At 36.3% G+C, this 18,016-nt stretch overlaps 1 protein-coding gene across 10 annotated transcripts in view; it reads right to left on the bottom strand.

Moving 5' to 3' along the window:
- The window catches only part of LACC1 (laccase domain multifunctional purine nucleosidase 1), a 63,669-nt gene that overhangs the window by 37,459 nt on the left and 8,194 nt on the right, over positions 1–18,016 (bottom strand). For 3 of the 10 annotated variants that reach the window (XR_003434725.1, XR_003434728.1, XR_003434729.1), the window contains exons 6-9: positions 17,672–17,832; positions 9,745–9,881; positions 7,926–7,979; positions 6,847–6,957 (exon numbers count right to left, since the gene is read on the bottom strand). Coding sequence is in view for 3 of the 10 variants with exons in the window: in XM_027116195.1 (XP_026971996.1) it covers positions 17,673–17,832 (160 nt within the window). In the remaining 7 variants the exon portion in view is untranslated. Of the gene's footprint in view, positions 1–3,828; positions 3,944–5,334; positions 5,729–6,846; positions 6,958–7,925; positions 7,980–9,744; positions 9,882–15,205; positions 17,833–18,016 lie in introns of those variants that run through there. The other 7 variants (XR_003434727.1, XR_003434731.1, XR_003434726.1 and 4 more) reach the window with 6 other exon arrangements.

The raw sequence follows: 18,016 nt of genomic DNA, 5'->3' as shown, positions 1-18,016 counted from the left end.
AAATAATTTATTCCATAATGCGAGAATGTTTACCTTCTGATCCAAAGGAAGAGGGCCAATACATTTTTCCATCCACTTGTCTTTTTAAAAATAAGACAAAAAAGAAAAATAATAAAAAGAAAATGTATCAATTCCTAATAGACCCTAATAGCTAGATAGTAATAATGGATAGATCCTAATAGACCTAATTCCTTATACTAGGGGCCTGCTCACATAGGTTCATAGACAAAACATTCTAAAACCTCACCCTTCTGTTGTATAAACAAATATCCCCTCCAGAGATAGAAATAACTGAGATCCTGTTTCTATATCAAACACACATGTGGGAATAGCTCCTAAAACTCTCTAAGGATATTTGCCCACTGTAAATAAAACATTTTCTGAGTATCTAGACCTGCAGTTGAGGGGCTTTTTTTTCTTGTCATTATTTTCCAGATTCCACCAGAGGTCTATTGAAAGTGTTTTCTAGCAGATTCAGCAGTGAAGGCTACCTGAAGAATAGGCCCAACTCAGCTCCGATGCTCCACCATCAAGGTGGGAAAGCAACATCTGCAGCTTTGCTGCAGGGTCTCTGTTGGTGTAAGAAACTCTCAATACTGAGACAGACTTTCAATACTAAGCTTCCATGGAAGGTCTTCCTCTAGTGCTGACAAACTTGGGAATCGTGAAAGGAGGGAACACTGAAGTAACAAAACATTGGCGTTCAGTATGATGCTAACTGGAACTGAAGTAAACCCAAATACCAGACCTCAAGTAGCCAATGTGAAACTCACTACAAGAAATGAACAAAACGCAAACATCCTCCAGTGTAAAATGATGGCACAGAAACATTGTTCTGATTCACCAAGCTTTCTAATCCTTTCTAGTTTTCATAATTATCCCAGTTCTTGCCTGAGCATTAAATGTACTCATTAAATTTCTCTCTGTTAGGCTACAGAAAATTAAGCCTTAGTGGGTGGGTTTGTTTTTGTGCCCTTCACATTCCCCAAAAGTTTTGTTTCAAAATCTAAAACTCTATTAATCCACACTAGTAGCCACTAGAATCCTGTCCTATCTTGGACTCTTCGAATGACTTATTACTGTACCCAAGTGAAGCGCATATTTTTTATTTCCTGCTCTAGTTTAGTTTCTCTTTCTTAACATGGGAACAATTAGTAGGGTACCTATAATTTTTCTTAACAGAGTTATGGTAAATGTTCTGCAAAAATTAGCTCACAGATATTTTTTCTGAACAAATATGAAGAGCCATTTCATATTGGAACTGTTATGACACACTTAGTAAATGCTGATATAGAAGATTATAGTAATAGCTTCATAGTGGCTAACAGAGCTGAAAGTTGTAATTATACATACACTCCAGCCCTCGGGATACCATATTACTGTCCACAATCCTTTTAACTTCTCAGGAATGGACGACCTGATGATCCATTCGGTTTTGCCTTTATCATCAAAATAGTTTATATCAACAAAAATTCAATCCACTAAAAGGCTATGGACTGTGACTCAGATATTTTAAAAACTGACCAAAGTATCATCCAGCGGACATCTCAGATTCCTACTAGCCCAGGATACGTATGCAAATCTAACTCACTATTTAATATTATAAATGTTATTTTGATGGGCAATCTAAGTCAATGGGTAAAAAGAGTAGAATTATAAAGCAGGACAAAGCATATGTAATCCATTTTACATCCATTATCGTGGGGCCCAATTCACCAAGATGCTAGCTTTTTGCTACTTAAGGTTACAAGGATTCCAGCCTCCAGTGAGGTATTGGACTGGATCACCTCTGCATTCACTTTCTGAGAAAGGTTGTATAGAATGACAGGAAGGGTTTAGGTTTTAACTCCCTATCCCCGTGTTGGATTTCAGTTTTGTCTGTGGTATCATACTGAACAAATCATTTAATCCTGAGTCTTGGTTTCTAATGTATGGGCACAACAAAGCAAGCTTGGAGGATGGTAAATGCTTCTGTTGCATTCGTTCCATGACATTTTGATTGGTTCACAGTTCTGTCCTGGAGCTTCTTGAGGGCAGGGACTGTGTCTTATCCCTCTCTAAATCTTAAATGCCCAACAAATACCCAGCAAATGAAAGACACTCAATAAATGAACTATGACCTCTCAGAAACATTTGTCACAATAATAATGACTTCCCATTCAGCAGCAATGCCTCTTTTTTTTTTTATTTTTAATTTTTTGAGAAACCTCCACACTGTTTTCCATAGTGCCTGCACCAATTTACAATCTCACCAACAATACACAGGGGTTCCCTTTTTTCCACATCCTCGCCAACACCTGTTATTTCTTGTCTTTTTGATAATAGCCATTTTGACAGTGTGAGGTGATAGCTCATTGAGGTTTTGATTCGTATTTCCCTGATGATTAGTGATGTTGATTAGTGATGTCATTTCCTATTCCCTTTCCCTGCTTCTTGTTTTTTCACAGCACTTACTCTTTAGCAGTGACTTTATATTATAGATCTATTAATTTATTTGTTTATTGTATCCCTCTTGACTAGAATGCCCTTCATGAGGGCAGAAATTTGATCTTGTTACCTGCTGCATCTCCAGCACCCAGGAAAAAGTCTGGTATGGTATATATTAGGTACTCAATAAATATTTGTTGAGTGAATCCAAATTCACTCTTTTGAATTATTCAATATCCATTTATTTTATGTAACAGTACCAGGCAAGCAACAGCTTTAGATCTCAGGGTGGGATTACACATGCTGCCTGCATTACTTACCACCCAGTATGCCGGGATGGAGGAGGTTGAGCCAAGGGGCACCACAAAAGGGGGGCTGGGGAGTGGCGGCAATTCTGAATTGCATCCAAACCAGAGAATGGCAAACCCAGTGCAGCCCACTGCAGTTGTTGGTATTAGAGTAGGGAAACAATGGGATGGGAGAGCCTTAGCATAAGGGCACAGCTTCCTACTATCAGGAGAAGAGTAGAGACCACAGGACTCCAAATAGCAAACAAGGTTATCTGGGGAAATTGTCAGATGTACTGGAGCAGAAGAAAATTTGCAAAGCTCACGAGAGATCTATCACCTTAATGGTTGATTCCTTGATATCAGTGCAGGATCATGGCTGCCTACTGGTTTGACTGATGCTCAATCCAGTATAAGGCATGGGGATGGGCTGGGACAGGTATTGTGGGGATTGTGCAAAGACAAATAAAATCTCTATCTTCAAAGTGGCTGGAGACTTATGGGAGATGATAAGACACAGCTAATAGAAGTAAGAGCATTACATAATATGTATGTGCTCAGTGGAGCCGTGGAGTCATAGCAAGTTATGTCTGTAAAGGAGGCTATTTCTGGATTGTGTTTAAATATAGAACTAGTCTCTTGGGTAAAAGAAGAACAATTTACCAGTTGCAAATCTCTTCATCTGCAAAAATGTAGGCTTTAAATAGAATTCATTTCTCTGTGTCCCTCTATTTCTAAATTGCTATCATTCTTAATTCATATACATGTAACGCTGTATAATACACATATATACGTAGATAATAAAACCTCATTAATTGGACTTTGCTAATTTGGGATTTATAATCAACCATCAGAGTGAGGCTAGTTTAATTTTAATTTTGCTCTATCAGTAATATTAGTAGCTTGTCCAACAAACAGTGTAAACAAATTATAAAAGGAATGTTCACCAACTTTAAAGAGCAAACTGTTTTCAAATACAAAATTTCAAACACAAATAGCTGAAGTGGAGTCAGACACTTGGACTAATGTTTTGATACACTTCTTACAGATCCCTGAGCTAAGGCCCCCTGGAGAGAAGGGGGTTGACACACAAGGTCCCTGACCCTCACCTCACCTCAGAGCATCAGGAGTCAGAGCTTGACTTGACTTAAAGGAGAAGCCAAAGGAATTATCTCAGAAGAAATGTGACCTCGCCACTTATCCCTGGAGCCTCTACTGTACTTCTTGCTCTGGTGGTAAAAAGTCCTTGTGAAAAATGTGTAATAGAAAAGATGTATTCTTTTTTTAATAGGTTATTACATAAAATTCATTCATTTATAAAGATTTATCAGATGGCTACTATGCAGGAGGCACGATTATATATCCACCTTACATTATGGATTTTTCAGTACCATGCGTTTATCTATCCACAGTTCTTGAAAATATGCTAGAAGAATATCTCAATATCTCAAAAGACTGCATGTATACCTCACAGGAAAATGGGAATCTTACCCAAAATAGAAAGTAAGGTGACTAGGGAATCCTAAAACTTAGCAAAAGCTTTTAGGACTAAGGTCAGAAAAGCTGGGATGAAGTGAGAGAGTGGCATGGACATATATACACTGCCAAATGTAAAATAGCTAGTGGGAAGCAGCCACACAGCACAGGGAGATCAGCTCGGTGCTTTGTGACCACCTAGAGGGGTGGGATGACAAAGGTGGGAGGGAGACACAAGAGGGAGGAGATATGGGGATATATGTATATGTATAGTTGATTCACTTTGTTATACAGCAGAAACTAGCACACCATTGTAAAGCAATTATACTCCAGTAAAGATGTTAAAAAATAATAAATAAAAATTAAAAAAATTTTAAAAAGAAAAGCTAAAATTCAGAATGAGATGGAAATGGGAAAAAGTCAGGAAGGGAATGAAAAAAAAAACCTTGGAAACCACACAACTAGAAATTTTCATTATACCTTAGAAAAATGATCACAAAGTGAAGAGGAGCTGGATATAGGAAGGCAGAAATATGAGTCACACCACCTAGCAGCCTCTCTCTGTGGCTGAGTCGAAAGACTAATCAAGATAGGCCATGGTCCTCCATCTCCCTTGGACACGTTGAGGTTATTTCCAATTTGATTCCTTTCCTAAGGCTGCTCTCCTCACTCAATGTCTGACTTTCAGATACTGTTCATTCTTCAGAGCTTTGCTGCAGTTCCAGCCTCTTCTCAGCACAGCCCTCTCTGTCCAAAATGACAGCCACTTTCTGCATGCACCACGAGCCCTTACACCAACACAGTTTACCACTAAGCGGCTCTTCACTGGGTGTTGAGTGCTTCGTCTGGATTAGTCTGCAGATTCCTAACTAGCAGGACTCATACCTTAAACCTTTTAATAATGTATGAACTTCCTTATGAGAAAAGTCTTACAAGAAATAAAAAATTAAATCATCTTAAATTTATATATTTAATGACTTGTGTTTATTAAAAAGAATAATACTGTAGGAAGTGAACCTGTCTTGGAAAGTTTGGAATATGTGTTCCACAAGACCCATTCACTTAACTCCTAAAATATTTTTGACTGCGTATTGATTAGATTGATGTGTGGTAGTAGGAGATGTTTCTTTACGGAGACTTTTCCTTCTAACCTGGGTGTTAATAATGTATGAAGTTGATTAGTGCAAATAATCAGATAATATGTCCTGAAGTAGACTCGAGACATTCATTACCACCACCACCTAAAAACTGCTCAGCCTCCTGTATCCTCTATCCTGCTTAATGACATCACCACTCACCCAGTGACCTAAATCAGGATACCAGTGGTTACCCAGCACTCTTCTTACTCTCATATTTGATTCCTCATCAAATTCTGTTGAATCTCTCCGATTCATCCCTGCGTCTCCTTCAGACAGCTTCTTCCTTGGTTCGGGCCTTAGTTTCTCCACCCAGGCTCTATGGTCATTTCCTAACTGGTTACCTTATATCTGGTCTCACCTCTCTCCAATCCATGCCACATACAGCTGCAGATGATCTTTCTAAAATGCAAATGTTTGTGTCATCCCCCTTTCTAAATATTAAAATGACTCTTAATGTCTAAAGCATAAAGTCCTAACTTTTTTTGCGTGTCATTCAAAGGGCCTCATAATCTGATCCCTGCCTTTCTTTTTCATACCAACTTTAAGCATTTGCCTACATACATCGTACCTTCTACCTATGCTAAAATTGTCAGACTTTGAAATACCATGCCACTTCATCTCACTATGTAAAACCATCTTTAACTCTGTATCCATTTACACTGCTTGAGTTAACTTCAGTCCTAACCCAGGGGCCAATTTCTTTCTTGACCATCTCTACAAGGCTGATACTTTTGTCACCACTGTGCCTGGTAAATGCTTTCAATGTATTTGTTCATACACCCATTTTACCAACTAGATATCCTCTACCCTCAGAAGAGTAGGGAGGAACACAGCAGTATGTGGAGAGAGTATGTAGTTTGGGACTTCATATATTACCAGTCACCATAATGACTACTCCAGTGTTTGCTGAACATGGGTGCGTCAGTGATGAAAGAGTTTAAAGGAGGAATTTCAGGGAAAGAGAACATCAGGAGCTCAGAAGCAGCAGTGAAATTGCAGGAGGCTGAGACCAGACCAGGGTGTTTTTACCCTGACACTTCTAAATTGGAGATATTTATGAAGGGGTTATAGGTAAATGAAGAAGCCAGTTTGAACAAGCAGTGACTCAATAAGTAAAACATGAAATGAAACAAAAATAACTCAAAGATTTCTGCCTGGGAGGCTGGAAGTTCGGCTGCACCTTCGCAGAACATGATAAACCTGGATTACACATTCAGACAAGTTCTCACCACCTGAATTTGAAAAAATGTCTAAGAGGAAAAACTGAATGGTTACCTACAAATTACTTACAAATATCCTTGCCAGTCTGAGGGTTTACGCCACCTGGTGGCAGTATACCCAATTTCAGATTCTATTTAAAGTGGTATAAACTCTCCAAATTTGTAGGTACCTGCAAATTCTAGCACAGTGTCAGGTTTGAAGCAGTTACTCAGGCATTTTTTGTTGAACAAATGAATGAGCTAAATGTATAAATCAATTATTAAATGAGGCAAAGCTCTGGTGAAAAGAGCTCTGACCTGAAGGTCGAAGGTCAAGTGAGTAGGCATCCAGTTCCGTATTATTAACTGTGGGGTGACCTAAGAAAGTCACCAGACCTCTGGGTCTCAGTGTTGGTGTATGTAGAATCTCTAAGTAGGGCCAGAAGAGAAGCTACATATCAGTACTAAAAGTACAGAAAGATTCATTGGGGATGACTGAATTTTGTTTTGTATTGTTTTTAATTGAAATATTTAGTTGATTTACAGTATTTTAGTTTCAAGGGTACACCGTAGTGATTCAAAATTTTTACAGATGATACTCCATTTAAAGTTATTATAAAATATTGACTATATTCCCTGTTGTACAATATATCCTGTAGCTTATTTATTTTACACATAGTAGTTTGTACCTCTTAATCCCCTACCCCTATCTTGCCCCTCCCCCCTTCCCTCTCCCCACCAGTAACCACTAGTTTGTTCTCTTTATCTGTGAGTCTGTCTCTTTTGTTATATTCATTCGTTCACTTTATTTTTTAGATTCCACATATGACTGATATCGTATGATATTTGTCTTTGTCTTACTTCACTTAGTATGATAATCTAAATCCACCTATATTGCTGCTAATGACATTATTTCATTCTTTTTATGGCTGAGTAGTATTCCATCGTATATATGCACCACATCTCCTTTATCCATTCATGGATAAAGTATTCCATTGTATATATGTACCACATCTCCTTTATCCATTCATGGATGGACATTTGGGTTGCTTCCATATCTTGGCTATTGTGAATAGTGCTGCTATGGACACTGGGGTGCATGTATGTTTTCAAATTAGTGTTTTTGTTTCCTTTGGATATAAATAAATTATTGAATAAATAATAAAGGGAGGAGAGTAGATAAATCTGTGCAGAAAATTTTCCAATTATTTATGTAGATACTCTCCCTTCACAGAGGTGGAACATAATTCCCTACTAAGTATAGCTGTGTACACACCACCAAAGAGTATAAAGCATGGAAAGGAGGAATGAAAGAGTGACTTTATCATGGAGAAACCTGACAAACACTACCTCAGCAAGGTGATCAATGGTGCTAAGTCATGCTGATTAGTACTTACCCTTGACATGACTTCACCTCTGCAGTCTTCTTCCCCAATATCCATAATTCAAGTCTATTCAATAGAAACACATCAGAGAAATCCCAGTTGAGGGGCATTCTACAAAATACCTAACGAGTATTCCTCAAAGCTGCTGAGGTCATGAAAAAATAAGGAAAGCTTGAGAAACTGTCACACCCAAGAGGAGCTTAAGGAGATATGATGGCTAAATGTAATGTGGTGTCCTGGATAGGATCCTGGAACAGAACAAAGGACTCGAAAACTAAGGAAATCTGAATAAGGTATGAACTTTAGTTAACAATATTGTATCAATATTGGTTCATTAATTGCAACAAATGTACCAAACTAATGTAAGATGTTAGTAATAGGGAAAAGTGGGGTTTTTACAATTTTACAATGCTAAAACTATGCTAAAATAAAGATTGTTTTTAAAAAAAGAAAGCACGAGCCAAACCTCCCATCACACTCAGCACCATGTGGAGATTCAAGGAAACATCAAAATATTATTAAGTACCTTTTGGAAAATTAGACAGCCAAGGATATGTGAAAGAAAAAGGAGGTTTTCAATCCAGGAAAGAGAAAGATAAAATATGGTTTAGGCACAGTTAGATATAATTTTTTCTTTTGAAAAAAGTATAGTTCATTAAAATACATAGAAAAAATAGAAAATATAGAAAAATACAGAAAAGCAGAAAAGGGAAACAAAAGTTTTCATAATCTCACCATCTAATGCAACTACTATTACTACTATTTTATTTTCAATTTTTAAAAAATATATAAAGTTTTGTGGGTTTTCTCATGTTGTAATCACACTTAATATACAATTTAATTTGAAAGTTTTTCCCCCTCTTAACTTGAAGATAAATCTTACACAGAGCTAGTTAATTAGTATTATTCTGCATTTTGGACAATTAAGTCAAGTGAAAGGGAACTACAGGACTTCCCAAGACTAAATGAATCTCCTGAATCTGCTCTCCTTATCTAGGATGTAGTACAGAACCAGAGAGCATGTATACTATGTTATATAGGAGCTTAATGATGTGTCTCTTGATTTCACTGTGAAGGAGATGTGGTATTTAAGAAACAAAATGGAAAAGGGGAAAAATTCACTGTCAGGCAAGAGCCACAGAAATGAGAGGCGGGGAACTAAGAGTGTTGGGGTCAGAAAATAGTTTAGGGGAATATAGAAGGGGCATGTGTGTGTTTAAGGAATAATTATAAAATGGCATGGATTGAGAAGAGCACGAGAGATCATCTATTTTGCAAATGTGTGGCCTGTGAACATATTGGGAGAAGAATGTGGTTAAGAGTAAATGGTAGGAAGTATCAACATTATTAAAATCTCTGTAGGTAGGAGCTTGAATTCAGGCAATATTGTTTCTTAAGATTTGATACAATGACAATTTTCCAAATAAAAATTTGATGCCTTAATTTCAGTTAGACTGAGGGAACTAGAAACAGTAAACATTCTTGAGTACACATTGCCACCCAGTGGATGAATGTACATGATGCACAAATCATATGCAAAGGAAAAGACAAAGGAAGACTGTGAGAGGTTATCACCATGATGCTAGTGTTAAAACTTTACGTTCAGTGATATCATATGTGATCCAAACCTGAATCACACCACTCATTCAGAAAGCCAGACTAGATTTTAATACACATTTTCCAAAGTATTCTGGTAAATATTATGAAAGGCTTTCAGCAATGAAAGAAAAATATTGAGTGTGCTTACACCACATTAGATACTAAAGTTTCATTAACGCTAATAAAACTTATGTTCATGAATTTCCAATAGGACAAGTCAGAGATACTTAACTCGTCATATGGCAGAAAGAGGGCTGTCAAGGCAGAGATTCGAGATTCCAGTCTTAACTCCCCAGGGTGCTAAAAGCTTTGACGTGAAATCAGAGATGAATTACATCTTTGGCATAATAATTTTGAGTCTCCCTTCATCTGAAGGCAAATAAAAAATATGAGATTAGGGATACACAGAGACAATGGGTGAAGTTGGGTCATTTAAATACGTATTGAGGCCATGTTTATATAGGGATTTCCTAGTGGTTCAACTTGGAGGGGCATAGCAATATTCTCTTGGAGTAACTCAGTAAGAATCTTCTGGTATTCTACAGACAAGTCTAAATTTATATACTGTCTTTCCTAAAAAGAAAAATAAAATTTATGCAATTGGCATGACATTGAATGTCTAAGGAAAACTAGTCTGGGGCTTTGGTTTTCGCTATGTTTATGCAGTATCCTAAATAGAGGTTTATCCATTCACTTTTGAACACCTCTCAGTAGGGAACCCACGAACTAATGTGCTTCTCCTTTGTTGGATCTGGGATTTATCAATCTAATCCTACTTATGGGCTAATAAATTAGTCTATCACCAGTATTGGCAGAAGATGTGAGATGACTGAGTTAGAGACAAAAGATTTCATTATTCATAGTTAACAAGTAGGATAAACATCTTATCTAAGTTAGTTCCCTTCCCTCCAAGTCCCATGGGGGCACCAAGGAGGGGCTCAGGTGTATTGTATGCACACAGTAGGTTTTTGTCCTAGGTTAAGAACACTGAGCTTGGGGAATTCACTTTTATAATAAGTGGTAAGCAAGTCTGCCTTTTCTCCAAAATGGTATCTTAACCTATCCCTCAAGATTGCTTGCTGCAAACACAACCCTGATAAATGTCCTGGAAAAAAAAGAGCAAACAGGGCCTTGCTGGAGTACTTAAGGCCCATGGCAGATAGCCTTTCTCAACATTCATACTAATCCAAAATCAGTCTTCCTATAATTTCCACTAATTTGTTCTATTTTTTTCTATTCCGTCAGCATTCTGTACTTCAAATATCTATGGTGTGTTGTTTAAATTCCACTGAGACTTCTTTTCTCCAAGCTAATCTTTCTAGTTCCTTTGACCCATCCCTCCCATAATCTGGCTTTGGGCCCCCTCACCATTAGTATTGCTTTTCTCTGACCTTGTTTAAGGGGTACTTCCCAAAATGTACTACAATACCCCAAGTATGGTCTAATCAATTTAGAACAGAATAGAAACATTGCTTTGCTCATTCTAGAAGTGTATTTCTATATGGCAACCTGGGATCCCATGAGGTTTTTTGGCAGTCCCATTAATTCTCATTGAAAAACACTAACTTTTACTATAAACTGCTATTAAGCCATACACTTTTATTCTATTCTATTCTTATGCCAGAGGATGGAAGTTCCATGTAGTTTTTCATTAAAGGAATCATCATACCAACCAGATTCCACTTAATAGAAAATGTAAAAGTAAGCTTATTATTTTAGGACAGTTATTTAGCAGAAAAGTGTGGCTCCTTATTGTTTCCTATTTTGTGAATTACAGACCTCCTGTGTTAATATAAATGGCATATAATTCTCATATTCTTCATTCAAACAAGAATCCAACAGTCAGATATGTTTGCTTTCTCCTCTCCACTCCCCACACCATGCATATAAAAGAATGAGTTGACAATGTTCATCTTCTGCTTTAATAAAGAAAATTGAAATGTGTACATACTTTTTCTAAACAAAAATGTGACCTTAAATATTACTAGCAGTGCAAGAAGTTTAAATTTTTAAAAATTATGGCTAAATTTCAAACATTCACGAAAGTAAACAGTACAATGAACCCCCAGATAACCATCGCTCGGGTTTAACAATTCAAGATTTTGCCATGTTTGCATCATATCCTTATTACTATCATTATTATTAAAACATTTGGTAGCAACTGGCATGTAACACATCAGTTTACTCCTACACAGTTCAATACAGATCAACATAGATATTTTTTACAGAACTTCAATATCATTAACCTCTAGAAAAACTAATGATAATTCCTGGCATCATTTAATACCTAGATCATATTCAAATTTTCCCCAATTGTCTCAAAAATATGGTCTATAGTTTATTTCTTCTCATTGGAATCCAAACTAGGCCCACTCATTTCATAGGACTGTTAGGTCTAATAAATTTATTTTAATCCAGAATAGTCCCCCTCCTATCTTTTCTTTGGTAAAATGATATAGCCACTTTTTTATTTAAAAAAAATTTTATTGAAGTATAGTTGACATATTGGTTTCAGCTGTATCTCCCACCCTTTTTAAAATTCTTGACCAGTTTCAAAAAGTGGATCACTTTTTTACCACCCCAAATTTGTGGTATCCTTTAACTTAATCCTCCCTCCCCCATATTTCTTACACATTGATAATTAGCTCTAGAGCTTGATTAGATTCAGGCTAAAACAAGTACTTAAGGAAAGTGAAATAATAGGGAAGCACTGGTAAGATGTAAACTGTAGGAATGTATGATGCAAAAATAAATAAGAAGAAAATAAAGGAAAATAAAAATTCAAAACTCAATTGCCACCACGAACAGGTCTATTTTCTACAGATGTTTCTCATGGAATGAGAGTACCCTTTTTGTTGTTGTTAGAAAGGAATGTGGTATTTTGAGCTACTGAATCTGCTAGAAATTTTAATTGTTTAATAAGATACAGTAACTGGACACCCCAGTCTTTTGAGAACTACATAAAAGAAAAAGCCTGCTCCAGATACAGAAAGGACATAGCTCACCTCAGGCAATTGGCACAGACATAGGGAGCGTGATGTAACCATTTCCTTCTCTACGAAGAAAATGCGTCTACGGAGAGTATGAGAAGTTTGTCTCCACACAACTGACATGTGATCATTGTGAGTCCAAACCAAATGCATTAATCCGGAAAAAGCAGTACTGGCAGATTTCTTTTTCCTTCATTAAGCAATGACCTCACACGGAACAATGCATTACTTACAGCAGTTGCCTCATCTTTGAAATCACAAGTAAAGTTTAAAAACACTGCCTACAATGGAAATGGACGTGCTCCAGACCAGAGCTCCCACAAACACATACAGTGAGCATAAGGACCATGCTTCCATTCTTTACTGCCCGATTTACAAAATTTTTATAGAGGGAAATCTATGATTCCACTGCATCCAATGTATTTTGTGTGACTTTACAGTAGCTGGGGCAAAGAGGCTATGCACCATACGTGGCACATACTTCTTGTTTACCATTTAGCACACACACAGACATGTCTAAGATTGGTGGCACTAAGAGTTCACATAAAAGGATGGATACATCGGAAGTACAACTTTAGGACAACTGAGTGAAAACAAATATCAAATCCTACTTTGAGATATAAAATGAGTTCATATGTCACTGTCCTCTTATTTCCAGCTTCTGAATCCATGGGTATCATGTATGTTTTTGTCATGTGACACAGAATAAGCTTCTTTGAATCCCTCCCATCCCCCAATCTATTTACAGAAGAGCAGTTACTGGAGATTCTGTAGAAGTGAGACCCAGGTAGGTGAGGATTCTTAAATGTTTTTACCTACTTGAACTATAATAAGTTGCATCTAAAGTAAGAGCTATATATGTGTTTTGTACAAATAAATACAGAGATTAAGATTGGTTCAACTTTATACCAAGAAACAGAGCAGAGCTACTTGTAGAAATACTACCTCCTAGTGGAAAGACCATTTTTTCCTTTGCTTTATAAAGCAATGGAGTATAGCATATTTAATCACTATGCTACTCTTCAGAATTTAAAATTACAATTAGATAAATTTTAGTTTGCTAATTAGCACCTCTAAACAATCATGTCATGAACCCTGATTTACAAACTTAATTTATCGTCTTACTAAAATGACAACTTATATTTTCTATGTGCAGTTAGTAGTAGTGCTTAGATTGAAAACAGAACAAAACTTATTAAAAGTCATCACTGTAGTTACACCCTGAAAGTCCCAGAAACCTATATACAAATGCTTAAAAATGAGAGAGATCTTGTAGAGGCAATAAGATATGACTATTTAACAACCAACATTCTGTTTTTGAGTTACTGAATAAATACTTTTCACTCAGTGAAACAGCAAGGAGACAACTTTTCATTCTATGCTTTGACACAGATAACGCAAAATCACAGATAATCAAACATAATTTTTATTTGGTTTTGGAGTATTTTGATACATAAAGTAAAACATGGCTGCCTAATACCCTGCATTCAACAAAATAATATACAGTGAAGAACTGGAAAATTATCCATCTTTCTCAATGGAATTATTTCTTAATCTTATTGTTATCATGAAATAAGAGTATTTTACATGAGTTTGATTGCATGAGTTTGTCCCATGATTTGTATTTAATGCCTTCCCTAAATTGGAAGAAATGAGGTATTATATATAAATTTCACACTGAGCTATGAGTTACATAAAAGAATTAAACAACCTTACAACACATATCACAGTATTAAAATTGTTGCTTTATTGAATGTCACTTTCACTGGATATTAAATATCTTGAGGGCCATAACTATAATTTTTAACCTACCCTAGCATCTCAACAAAATTTTGACTGAGTGGATGAATACGTGATATTAACAAAAAGTTGCAAAAATTTAATTTAGATAGCTCTGATTAACTGTAAAATCTGAAATGATATTTGGAGTCACAAGATGTGGGTTCAAATCTTACTTTATCACAAATTATGTGATTTTAGCCTCTATCTGAACGAGGCTCAGTTTTCTCATCTGAATAAAAGGAATAGCACCTGACATGTACTTCAGGGTACCTGTAAAGGTAAAATGAGGTAATGGACTTGAAAGTCCTTTATAAGTACCAAACAAATGTAATTTTCTGCATATTCAGGTAAGAAATATATGTATGAAATAAGAAATCTTTTTAAGGTACAATGTGACAATTCACATTAAAAGTATATACCATACATACCATTTTTCCCAAGTGAAAACAGCCTAACTCCTCTCTTCAGCCTACAAATACACTTAAGACTACTCATCCCCCCTCCACACACACACACACACACACGCTTCAAAATACAGCCCTCGGTGCTTTATTTTCTCCAATAAATACTAGCAAAGAAGGGTTGACACTGGTGCATCCTCGTCCTCAAAGAACTGAAATCTGACTCCTCCACCATGACCTATAGAACAGCTTCAACATGGTTAATCCATTGGTTTCTTCTCATTTTCTCTCTGAAGATTTTTTTTTTTTTTTAACTTACTTACTTATTTATTTTTGTATTTTGGCCATGCTGAACGGCATGCAGGATGCGGACCAGGGATCAAATCTGGGCCTCCATAGTGAAAGCACCAAATCCTAACCACTAGGCCACCAGGGAACTCCCTGAAGATTTCTTTTCCTCTCATATCGATGCTGGCTTCTTTCTCCAAAATGACTATACATTTTTTTCTTCTAGGATCAATTTTTTTGACTGGTTCAGCTTCTGGCTCTCCAAATGCAAGTGTTGCATGAGGTTTCATCCTTGGACCTCCCTTCTTCTCACTCTATGTTTCTACGGAGATGATCCAGCCTATTCCAGCAGACTCGGGCATTGCCTCTGCATAGCCAACTCCCAAACTGCTGTCTTTTTCGCAACTCCCTCCCAGGTTCCTGGTCTCTATTTCTAATTGTTGACCACATAATTTCCATCTGGATGTACTTCAGTCTGTGTGTCAATCTCATTATTCCTCCCCCTTGCCCCAAACCTCCTCCCCATCTTTGCTGCCACTCTAGGTAGTCAGCCAAGCAGAGACTGTGGAGGCATCAGGGACTTCTCCACTCTTCCTCATCTCTTACCTCCATGATCTAGGAACAGGATCTGCAGATTCCATCTCTGAAATGTCTCGCTAATTCATCTACTCTTGCCTCTGCTTTAATTTCCACTGCATTCAGGTTTCATTATTTCTTTTTAAAAGTATCGTGACTGCCTCTTAACTAATCTTTCTGCTTTAGTCTCTCACAAGTTAAATCCATCCTGTTAAATATAATGCCAAGGACATAAAAACACTCTCCTACTTTCTATGCCTACTCTTTGCCTGGAAAATAAACTCCAAACTCTCTGACACAGCATTCAAGACCTGAACTAATCTGTTTCTAACCTGTTTTTCCAGTAACTCCTGCCCACACTTTTCTCTTTGCAGAACATGTTATACACGTACAGCTTCATGCCCTAGTTTATGGTATTCCCTCTACCTGTTATGGCTGTTCTTTATTTGTCAAAAGCCTATACATCATCTTTCGGGCGCATGTGGTAAGTCATGTTCCCTGTAATACCTTCTCTATTCTGCCTTTCACATAGAATTAATCCTCCCTTCCCTGTACTCTTTGGCTATTAAAATTAAAGTGTTAGAAGTGTTTATCTCTTCCACTGCATTAGACTCAAAGGGAAAAAGTATTACTCATCTTGATTTCACCTATGATTCACACAACACTTGACAAATAGAGGCTACCCAATAAATACTAAACTGAATAGACCTATTCCTGATTTACATAACAAATACAGAGTACAAACTTTAAGAATAATCCTTATCTGTGTAACATATAAACTACTGGGTTGGCCAAAAAGTTCGTTTGGGTTTAAGTAAAAATAAAAGACACATTTTCACCAAGAACATTATTGAACAACGTATTCATTAACTGAGCAAACCTTTTGGCCAACCCAATACATCATATTAATTTTGTGTCAGTTATTGTTAGAATCAATGAAATCATTTGGCTTTGGATAATAATGAAAATATATCTGAAAGATGAATTATTCATTATAATCCTTTTGGTTTTAAGTATATCAAACAGCTAAATTTCTCTCTTACAGTTGGTTTGGAAGGAAGCAGGAAATAGTTATGCAAAAATCCAGTCAAGTATCTGTAAAAATACATAGAAATCAAATATGAGGAGGCCATTAGTAGTGCTATTAAAATATCAATGTAAGAATCACTAAATCTATCAAAGCCTTTTGTATATTAAAGAGTTAAAGACATTGTAAAGCCTAAAAATGATATTAATTCAATTAAAAGTAACCTTAAAGAAAATCAGGTATATGCTAAAGGGTCAGTGCCAAATCACTGTCACAAAATATTTTTTGTATAGCTAAAAAAAAAAGTCCATCTCTAAGAAATACTAATTTAATGAAGTTACGCTAAATCTTGCTCTATGATTGTAGCTCAAGTGTCAGCAAACTATACCCTGTGGACCAAATCTTTATTTTGTAAATAAAGTTTTACTGAAGCTGGACATACTCATTCATTCCTGCTCCTGTCTGCTTTTGCTCTACAAAAGCAGAGTTGAATAGCTGAGCAGAGACTACATGTTGCACAAAACCTAAAATATGTATTATCTAGCCCTTTAAAGAAAACTGACCAACTCCTACTATAGATAATCAGCTGGAAATTTGGTTGTAAAACCAGGCTGGTCTGTGTATGTATTATCATTATAGAATTTCGAATTTTTATGGAAAGATTTCTTCTCAAAAATTAAAAGAATTTAAAAAAGAAAGATATAAAGATGTTATGATAGAAAATATACGGATGTCAAAAAAATATATACAGATGTCAAAAAAAGAAAATATACAGATGTCAAGTACATAGAGTTAAATGGCATATATAACATGATTTTTTAATGAAAAAATTATTTATTTTTATACTTTTATATATACTTATAATATATTCTTCATTAACTAGGAAAAGAAGTAGCTGCTCTTTATATTAGAGTATGTCACAGAAAATTAACTGTTCTACTACTATTGCTTCACTAAAAAGTAGAGAATTAATTCTTCCTACAGGAATAAGTAAGTAACGTTAAATATAATTAATTATTTTTTAAAATGAGGGGAGGGAAAGGTGGAAAGAGGGACGAGAAGGGAGAGGGAGCAGGGAGAGAGAAGCTACTATACCTCATTCTCTAATTGATATGAAGCCAATCTGTGTACCAAAGTTAAGGCCATCTCGGACATGGGAGAAAAACTTGTCAGGATGACAGGAGGTACAGAGTTTCAGATCTTGGTTCTGGTCCTGAATATTCTGTGGTAGAATTCCTCCCTGTTCTAGAAGAATCCTTAGGATAAAGATTTTTCAAAAGACAGAAAGTTTACTTTACCAACAGCCAAAGCAATATGCAAAAAGTATGGATATTGGTGTAAAAGAATTCTGGGAAAGATCTGCTTGGAACAATGCAAATTGTTATTCAGTTACAGAACAAGGACAAGTCAGGAAATGGTAGATTTCACCACCATTAATCA

Source organism: Aethalodelphis obliquidens, unplaced genomic scaffold, assembly GCF_003676395.1.
Source record: "Aethalodelphis obliquidens isolate GAN/ISIS:26980383/991018 unplaced genomic scaffold, ASM367639v1 scaffold16, whole genome shotgun sequence".
Classification (NCBI taxonomy): domain Eukaryota; kingdom Metazoa; phylum Chordata; class Mammalia; order Artiodactyla; family Delphinidae; genus Aethalodelphis; species Aethalodelphis obliquidens.
This window is presented reverse-complemented; position numbering and strand designations above follow the sequence as displayed.